The sequence below is a fragment of the Geospiza fortis genome, unplaced genomic scaffold (assembly GCF_000277835.1).
Source record: "Geospiza fortis unplaced genomic scaffold, GeoFor_1.0 scaffold95, whole genome shotgun sequence".
Lineage (NCBI taxonomy): Eukaryota > Metazoa > Chordata > Aves > Passeriformes > Thraupidae > Geospiza > Geospiza fortis.
The window spans coordinates 5,344,004-5,354,079 of record NW_005054333.1 but is presented as its reverse complement, the minus strand read 5'-3'; the positions used below and the strand labels follow the sequence as shown (position 1 = coordinate 5,354,079).

Here is a 10,076-nt window from a genome sequence, read left to right as displayed (position 1 = left end):
TCCCTCCCTTTGAGCAATGCCTCCTTCACAGGTAAATGACAAGCAAGCACCCAGTCTCAAAGGAAATGCACCCCAGCTTCTGCCAGTTGTATCATGGGTTGCAGGTGCCCCACGAGCTGGGCTGATTTTAGATTTGCTGCCCTAGAAAAGGAGAGGTTTAACCATCCATCAGCTTTACCTTTGAACAACAGACAAATGATGAAAACACTTGTTATTCTAGCAAAGCAGAGACATAGGAACCATTCCAAAATCACACAGACACAGTTTAAAATGAATATATTTTCCTATGTTTTTCAGCTAAATAATTTATTTCAATCCTAATACACACTGAAAGACTATTTCATAGTCTTTTACTTTTGTTCAGAACCTTTAGAGGTTTCCAATGATAGCTGTAGATCAGTTAATCCATGCATTGGCAGGAGGATATGGTCTTTCAGAATGGAGACAGCTCTGATCTCCCCACACCTGATTTCTGCCCTGTACCTCAAAGCTGCAGATGTGTCTGTCAAAACAGAACCCAACTCAGTCTTCCATAAAACCATGTTCCACTCAGACTCTGTGTACCACTCCTTAATGAAGAATTTACCTTGGGCTCCTTTTGCAGTGTTTCCTCACTGTCTCAGCAAAACACACCAAGTGACACAAAGGAATAACTTGATGCCATTTGGTTTCATCTTTTTGTTTGTTTGCTTCCTATGTTTAGGAGCTTTTTAAGGCACATAGAAGAGACCTGAGAGAGTAAAATCTTGTGACATGCAAACTGGAGTTCTCAAAATACTGTAAAAATAAGCTAAACAGTGGCTATCATTTAAGTGACTGGGAAGCAAGTGCACACTGGAATTAACAACAATTCAGTTTGCAAACTCAGTAATAGTAAGATGTGATTTGTAACACACACACACAAAATGATAACTTCTTAACTGGATTTAACTTCAGGTCACATTCACAAGTATCTTCAAAGCTGTGAATAAGAAGTTGAACTGAAGCAGAAGCATTCCTTGCATGTTGTTTGATGAAACAGAATTATAAAGAAGTTCACAAGTACCTTATTTGAAGGTGTTTCCAAATAGGGATTTGAAATTCTTCTGGACAGGGTCTGTAAGATAATTTAGTAGACTGTTAGTTTTGTTATGGTTTTTGCATGGAAAAAATAAAGTAGCTGCAATCTAGTCTTTTAGCAATTGAAATCTACATAAAAAGAATTTATCAAATCATATTAATAGTCTAACATATGTCTCCAAATAATAACTGTTTCACATCAGGAAAAAGGTTTGGAAAACTCAGTTCTGTGTTTTCTATTACATTTATTCTTGATCAGGAAAAGAATATGAACAATGAGATGGCAAAGCCTATAGATAACACACAATTATTGGGTCAGGAAACATCAAAAATGACAGTGAAGAATCTCAAGATAAACCAAAAAAATACTGGGTGAAAAGACAATTTAATGATGAGCTCAACATTGAAATCAGCATGTACTAGAGGGAGAAAATGTAATTACACATACTTTTAAAGCAAACTTTATCAATTCAGTAAAGACACCTCAGGGTGACAGAACCCTTCTCAAAGAAGACCACTCTTCTCAATGAAATTTTTAACTGTAGTTAAAAGAAACTGGGATAAATGGTGAATAAAATGGTGACCAGCAGGGAGGTAACTAATGCAGATCAGCATTATCTCTGCAGTGCCACATGTTGCAGTGGTACCAGCGTCTCAAGAAATGAATGCTCTAATGTTAGAGGGGATTCAGACAGTAATAGTAGTAAGAGTAACAAAGGAATTTGATAAATTTTAATATGAGAAAAGACAGAAAAGACTGTGACTATTTACCTTACAAAGGAGAGATTACAAGAGACATAATGCAATTATGCAGTATGGCACAAAGAAAAGACTAATTTTCTGTGCTCTACTTTACGTTACATGAAAATAACTGATCACTCAATGAAATTAGAGAGGATTTATATTTGAGGAGACAGAAAGAAAAATCAACAAATAAGTCTTCACAGCAGGGAAATGCAAATGCCAAAATCTTACCACTGATCAATAAAGACTGGGTTTTAAAATTATAAAATTCACAGTGAACAAGAAGTCTGAAAGGCAGAGACAGGATAAACATCTCCACAAGAACCAGGTTAACCCACTCTTACTCACCATGATCCTTCCATATCTTGTCACCATTAAAAATAAGATATTGTCTATACTGATGCTTACTTGCAACTTCTATCTTACTACAAGCCACATAAGACACCAATAAACACTTAATTTTTAAATAAGCCTGGAAGTGGAAAAGAAGACATTGTAGAGGTGCACTGGCACTACAACAGGAAGATCATGTGGTGCTCCCTCACATTATTCCAACTTCTAAGCAGCATAATTAATTCCTTGCTTTGAGAAGGATCCAATTCTCACTTGGTATATTTTAATCATAAAAAAACCCCATCGTTCACACCCTGTAAGAACTACAGAATCCATATTTCAGTAACACCACCTGCTTTTTCCTCCCTGTATTCTTGTTCCTGTATTTTTAGAAAGGGAAGGGACGAGGAACCCCAGAAGCATCTATCGCTGTTTACCCTTCCACACTCATCACAAACCTTAGTGTAGTTCCATGCATTACAGCAGCTCCATATGGAAATACTGTAACATATAAGCCTAATTTCCCTCTCCTGTGCCCAACAAAGATGCTGGAAGAGCGCAACACTGCCTCAGATCCCACTCACTCTTCCTAGCCGGCATGTCATTAACACCTCTCTTCTGCAGCAGCCCTACATACCACCACTTCCCTTGGTTTCTGTCCAAGTCTTTCATTCCACAAGCCTCTCTCACTGCAGCAGCACAGTCAAAGTTTATACATTGATTTCCCTGCTCCCTGCTCCTTTCCCAGGCTGGCACTGACAGAGGACAGGGAGGGTCACCCAAGGAGAACACTGGTACTGCAGTGTGCACTTACATGACAGCATAAGATGAAGCTCAGCAAAAAGGACAAATTTGGTTGCCTTCTACAACAGGGTTGCAGTGGTGATGGATAAGAGAAGAGAGACTGATATAATCTACCTGCGCTTGTGTAAAATGTTTCATACTATCCCATGCATATCCTTGTCACTAAAATGGAGAGACATGGATTTGACAGATGGACTACTCAGTGGATAAGGCAATGGATGCACTCAAAGAGTTGAGGTCAATGGTTTGATGGCTGTGTTTGACCACCAGTGATGAGTGGTGTCCCTCAGGGACCATATCATTTAACATTCTCATTTTAACATAGGAACCTGGACAGTGGGATTGAGTGCACCCTCAGCAAGTCTGGGGATGAAAAGTTCAGTGGCATGACTGATACTCTAGAGGGAAAGGATTCCATCCAGAGAGACCTGGACAGGCTTGAGAGCTGGGCCTGCGCAGTCCTAGTGTATTTCAACAAGGCCAAGTGTTAGGTCTTGTGCCTGTGTTGGGGTAATCCCGAACATGGACACAGGCTGGGTGATGAGTGGATTGAAACCAGCCCTGTGGAGAAGGACTTGGGGGTGTTGGTGGATGAAAAACTGGACATGACCCAACTGTATCCTGGGCTGCATCAAAAGAAGGAGGATCAGCAGGTTGAGAGTGGTGATTCTGCATCTCTACTGCACTTTTGTGAGACCCCCACCTGCAGTACTGCATCCACTTGTCAGCTTCCCAGCATAATAAAGATGGGGATCTGTTGGACAAAATCTAAAGGAGGGCCACTAAGCTGAGCATGAGAATGGAGCACCTCTCCCATGGAGACAAGCCAAAAGAGTTGGGGCTGTTCAGCCTGGAGAAAAGAAGGCTCCATGGCTCTTGTAGTATCTTCCAGTATCTAAAGGGGGCCAACAGAAAGGACATAGATGGACTTTTGATCAGGGAGTGTAGTGAAAGGACAGCTAATCATTTACAGGACAGGTAATATTTTTAAACTGAAATAGGGTAAATTTAGATTAAATATTAGGAGAAATTCTGAGGAGTCTGCAAAAGGTGTCTGATGCTGAAAACCAGTAGAGAAAAAACCCCAAAACTTCTAGTTTATCCTTCAGACCACAGTGCTAGCTCTGGTGCACGGAAGACAGGAGGAATTCACAGCCCTGAAAAGGGATGAGGGAGGACAGGACAATGGCTTTTTGGTGGCAGGCTGGACCCATATCAATGTGGAGAAAAGATGAAACACTGGAGAGACCATGAGAGTACATTTAGCCTGCCATGCACCCAACCACCCAAAATTTCTAAAAGCATAAGAAAGTAGAAACTGGAAAGGAGAAAGTAGAACAAAACAGGAAGTGGCTTTCTGGAATAGAAAAAATTATCTTTCACATTGATGCTAGTGCAGCCTGTGTAATGTTGAAACATTCACTGCAGTTAGGCTGAAATTAACACAGAAATTTAGGATGTTTGTGTCCTAGCTGCCATGATAGGTCCTGGGGTTTTTTCAGGTTTTTTTTCTAACTTGCCTCAATAAATATTAGGTACTGAGCACACCTCTATTCAGCAGACTGCTTTGGCTGTTGGGGACAAACTGGGCTGTTGCCAACAGGAGAGGAAGAGGTAGTGGATAAGTGGTCCAGCCCATCTTCAAAGACCTCAGCTTTAGGGTGCCTCTGTTGGAGAAGCACCACTTCTCCCTGAAGATAGCTGGTAAATATAGGCTGCTCCCCCAAAATTATTTTGACACACACACTGATTAAAAATACAATTTCAAATCACTCTAAGAATGAGCCAAAATGTGCTTTTAAAGCAAATTAATTAGTCATCAAGCAAGCAGCTCATCTCTCATGAAAACTCCCTTGGAACAGTTAATGATGCCCACGCCAAGTGCTGCTTTCTAGCTGCTGCCACCCTGGCATGCCCACGTGCCTCCTCACCCGCTTGAGGAGCAGCTTTGCCAAGCCCCATGTCAGGGAGAGGACAGGAGTACGGCAGCACGTGTGGTGGGACAGAAGACCATACGTGCAGGAGATCCAGAGCACTGGGTGTCCTCCAGAAGGGCTGTCCCATCATGCATGAGTAGGTGTGCACAGGCAGCTTCATCTTCCCTGCTGGGAATACAGGAAGAAAGAGGCAGGGACAGGTCCTGTGGGCTAGACGACCCAGAGTCTGAACTATGAACATGGCACAGGGATGGCATTGTCCTAGCTTGGGAACGCAACCTGCATGTGACAGGAGAGGACAGCTGGGACAGGAAGCCCAGAGAAAGTTTTGGAATAGGACTGCTAGTATCAAATCTGAATACGCCACAGAAAATTTAATCTGAAATTGGGAAACATTATAAAGGAGTTTACTGTGGTATTTAAAATCACTAAAATTATCAGGAGTAATGACGTGAAAAGAATGGGAGGATTAAAATAAAGTGAACAGCAAGTAATTGAAACAACCAGAAGGAAATATTTATCTATAATCTATATGATCAGCTTATAGAACTATAAGCCAAAGAATTAAATATGCCAGGTTGAGTTTTAGAAGCAGAGGCTAATTTAATGACTAATCTTACCATGCAAAGTCTATACCTAAGTTTAAATTGGTATTGCTTCAACTGTACAGTTATTTTTAAAACAAGCTAAGAACTTCTGACATTATTTAAAGTTAAGCGTGTGAAGACATCGATGATACTATTTTAATATATCAGCACAAACTGATTTTTTAGAGGTTTGGAAAGAACCCCACAACATACTACACAACAAACTATACTAATGGCTCCATTGGAAAGAACAAGCTGTATCTTACTGTAAAATGCTGACTTAGTTCCTTCGTTGGGAGAGCATTGAACTGGGTCCACTACAGCACTCCCTGTGCATTTACTACAACCTGGTTAATGTTCTGCTCAAGGCCTAATGGTACTGTAGAGCATGGATTTAGTCATATCTTTTGGAGATACATTTGAATTTTCTCCTTATTTTTAGACCTGGGATTTTGCTTTGGCCACATCTCAGCTTGGGAAAATGACTTGCCTACAAGTTGCTTGTGCTTCGCCTCCTGCCCAAGCTGTTCCAACAACTGCTGGTATTTCTGCCATTGCCAGCACTGCAGTCACAGTAGCATCAGCAATGCTCTGTACATCTGCTAGCAATTTAATCACCAGCATGCTCAGAAAGAAACAGAGTAAAAGTGCTTCGAGCTCCAGTTCAAGTGCTTTCCTCAGCTGGGATTTAGTGCAGTGGTAGCAGCCAGCAACCTGTCTACACTACAAGTCATAATGTAACACCTCAAAAGAGGCTATAGAAATTGTAGGGGAATAATAATTTCAAATATGGAACAGAAATGTTTTGCCTTTTTTCTAAGGGCATCTGATACTCATGCGCAGTTAGTGAGAAAAAAAGACAAAAAATGGGAAGGAAGAATTTCTATTTTAGTCAGGATTATTCCTTTTACTAAATCTTCTAAAGTGGGATTTATTTTGAAACTAACAGAAATGAGGATAGGCAGAATCATGGCTTTTCTTCCCCAGTTCAAGCTTCCCCTCCAGATTTGTCAAACATCTAGGTTTTTAACTGGTTGTGTTTCCAAAATATGAGCATAATATTCTGTGCTTTGGAATTTGCAATGTGCAATCAAACTTTACCTGCTTTCAGTTTACAACACACTCATCAATATTTGTCTGTTGTATCAGAGCTTAATTTGCAAACACGCCCATGATCAACTCCATGCTGCTGGGTAGTTCTAGAAACATTTTTGTTATGCACAAATATAACAAAGCAATTGTTCATAGTTTCAGGGCACTGTCACTATGTCCCTAAAGAATTTAGTATAACACTCATGCATTTCAAACTGGATTACTCAATATACTTAAAATTAAGCAAATGCTTCAGTGTTGTTATTTCCTAAATATAAATAGCCTGAACAAAAAATCATCTCATTTTGAAATGCACATGGTGTAGCACAGACTACCTGGTAATGAGATCATTTCTATTCCCCAACAGGGGGATTTCTGCAACTACTCAACACCTGAATCCTAAATTGGCTAATGTGATCACAAAGGAAATTATATATTCAGACCCACATCCAAAAAGAATTTAAGCATCCAAACCTAAAATACACTTTCACAAGTACTCATGCTGGAAACTTCCCACATTCCAAACACGAGAGCATATGGAAAAGGATCACAAATAAAGCTGAATACAAATTCACTCTCAGAAACAATAATCTGCTTGTAGTTTTCTCTCCAATGATCATTCAGCTCTAAGAATACAGTGGCTCAGGAAAAATTTTAAAAATCCACCAGAGGTATTTACTTAATTTCCCTCAGGTTTCTCTCCCACTCCATGCACAAATCAAAAAGTAATTATTTGTGTCTAAACCAGATTTTGTTCTCTTGTTATGAACCATGACAATGATAATGCCATAAGAACAACAGAAACCACTGCAACTGTTACAACTGATAAAAACCTATGGAGGTTTTTTATCAAAAAGATTTGCTGGAGTTGCTAAAAGCAAGCAGCTACAATAATGAGAGTTTCTACTCTAGCCCTGATCTGAACACAAATCCTGAAACAAAGCTGGGCTGTACCTGCCTGGCACACCCTCCTCAACCTGCAACACAAGAAGGCAGTCATTTCTGCGGGAGTAAATGCCCAGTTATTCCCAGTGCTTACTCGTGCCAGGCAGGGAGTGGGGGAAGGGAGCAAGAAATTACTGAATAATATGATTTATCACTTTTCCACCTTTGAACTTTTTGCATTTGACATCACCTGCTACTGTCTAAATGATAGTTGTTTTAAGCTGAAGTAAGGCATGGGTGTTGTGCTCAGTAGAGGAAACGCTACCGTTGTTTGAAGGTGGCTGGATATAGGGAGTGTTGTCATGAATCCCAATCCGTTTCCATGTGGCAACAGATTTTTTCTTGTTGCTAAGGCACAGCAAGCAGAGTTGGTTGGGAAGCTAGCTGACTTTCAGTGGATATCATTCATATGAAATCATAGAATATGCCTGACTTTCTGCCAATAATATTTGTAACAAACAACCTTCCCCCACTGCTCCACTTGAAACCCACTGTCAGAATTCACAGGTAATGAAGAATAACCAATGTGACAGTTCTCTGCATGAATATTTATTTAAGATTAAACAGAAAATCCTTTATAAAGGATCTTTTTTATAAAGGAAAGATCTTCTCCCGATCATTTTAAACTTCATACACTTAGGTGTAGCATAAAAAGGTCAAAAAGCTGTAAAAAGAAAAATCTGTATTCAGCAGAGCCTGCAATTTAGGGTTCCCAGATGAGCCTGAAGAGCTCTCTGGAGAAACCCAAATGAGGCACTAACAAAAGAAAACCAAGGAGGTATTGTCATCTGTTTTCTGTATAAAAAGAACTTACACAATAAGTTATTTCACAAAGGGGAAACCCACAACCCATGGTTCATTCTCACTTCCTCCAAAACAGAAAAAGATGTGAGAAGAAAATGGATGCTCTTTATAAAGACAAGCAGTGCCCTTTATGTTTAAAGACTTATTTCTGAGTCAGGGACAGTTAGGAAAGCTATGCATTTAGAAGCATTTCTTTATTTTCCAGTCCCTAGCAAACTAAATATGGCTGAATGGGTTTGTGCTTCAAACAAAACTAATTTTTACTTTATCTGTCATAAACCATCCACTTTCAAAGCCTCTGGAGCCTAGCAAGGAGTGTAATTTAGTGTCCAAGAGCAAAATTTATTTTCAATGTCCTTTTCTATGCCTAAAAGAAGTTAATTAAAGAAAAGAATATCATAGAAGAAAATATGGCAGGGCTGGCTGGTTTCTCTCCTCCCTTTTCCTCAGTCCTACCACGGCAAAAAAAGCCCAGGATAAATCCAGCTTCAGGAAGACACCAACACAGGCTCCTCCATCGCTATCCTGTGCCTCAAACAAAGCTGCAGCATCCTGACACCCACCTGGATTGAGGGAAAGGGAGGAGTGGTGAGCCAGCAGAAGGGGATACCTTAGTTAGGAACTTTATGTTACTAAAGAAAGGAGACAGCCACCTTCCTGCTAAGGATGAGTTCCATGATCAGATTCAGTACACTGAAATGAGGCTCCTGACAAGCAGGTGTCCTCTCTACACCTCCTGCTTCAGCTTCCCATTCCTGCCGCTCTTCTCCTTGGTGCTTCCACACATGTCCATGAAGCCACGTCCTGAACCAAGCCAAAGGGCCAATGGCTTTGAATGGGCTCATTAAATAGAGGTTCATTTCAACAGAGATGGTTTCCCTTGGTGGGGTCACTGGGAAGCCACACAAACACGATCCCCAGCAAGGCAGCAGCAGGGGCACAGGCCAGGCTGTGGGACAAGGAGGGAGGCAGGCAGGGACAGCTGTGCTCAGAGGAAGCATTTGTTTATGCTACATTAAAACTATCCAAGGAATGAGGGCATAAAGCACATCTAATAAATCCTTTTTATGTTGACAGAGCAGAGACACTGCTCTGTCAACATAAAAAGGAAGTTAACTATGCTTGCAAAAAATGACAATACAAAATTCAAGGGTGTCAGCAATGGGGAACTTCACCATGTGAATTCCATGTTCACATAAATGCATCAGCTGAAGCAAAACACAATTCCCATGTCATCTACAACTGTAGACTGCATGGGCATAGTTTGTAATACAGAAACAGAGTTTAAACAGGATTTCTCTTTCTTATAGAGAGAATGGACATTTTCAACTCATATGCTAATACAATGTTTGCAGTGAGATTTCATTAAATATGAAAAGAAAGAATTAGAATTTTACTGCTTTTTATCACACTTTACATAACATTAAAATATGCAGAGTACACTTAATTGTCTATTCATGTTCCTTCCTTAACTAAACTTTATTGCAGCATTTGTGCTCTCATTTGCCAGTTAGGCCATACATTTCCTAATGCTACCTTACAAAATTCCCAGTGCATTTCATTCTTCCTGGCTGTCAGCAACATTTCACAGGAAAGTAGGATCCTCCCTTTCTTCCAGTAAAAAATAGGCACTGTACAGACTGTCACCAAAAACATTTAAAAATATTGCTGTACTTCATATTTTTTAAAACTTAGCACCTAATAAATACAGTAGATGGTCTTTGTCATCTACCCTTGTGTCCCTGGCCACCAGCATCTGGTCTGGTTTTGA

The 10,076-nt window shown here is 40.2% G+C and overlaps 1 protein-coding gene across 1 annotated transcript in view; it reads right to left on the bottom strand.

Annotated features, from left to right (window-relative positions):
- RAPGEF5 (Rap guanine nucleotide exchange factor 5) overlaps positions 1–10,076 on the bottom strand; it is a 155,605-nt gene that overhangs the window by 127,309 nt on the left and 18,220 nt on the right. Inside the window, exon 3 of the mRNA XM_031057634.1 lies at positions 1,046–1,096. Coding sequence (XP_030913494.1) covers positions 1,046–1,096 — 51 coding nt within the window. The remainder of the gene's footprint in view (positions 1–1,045; positions 1,097–10,076) is intronic.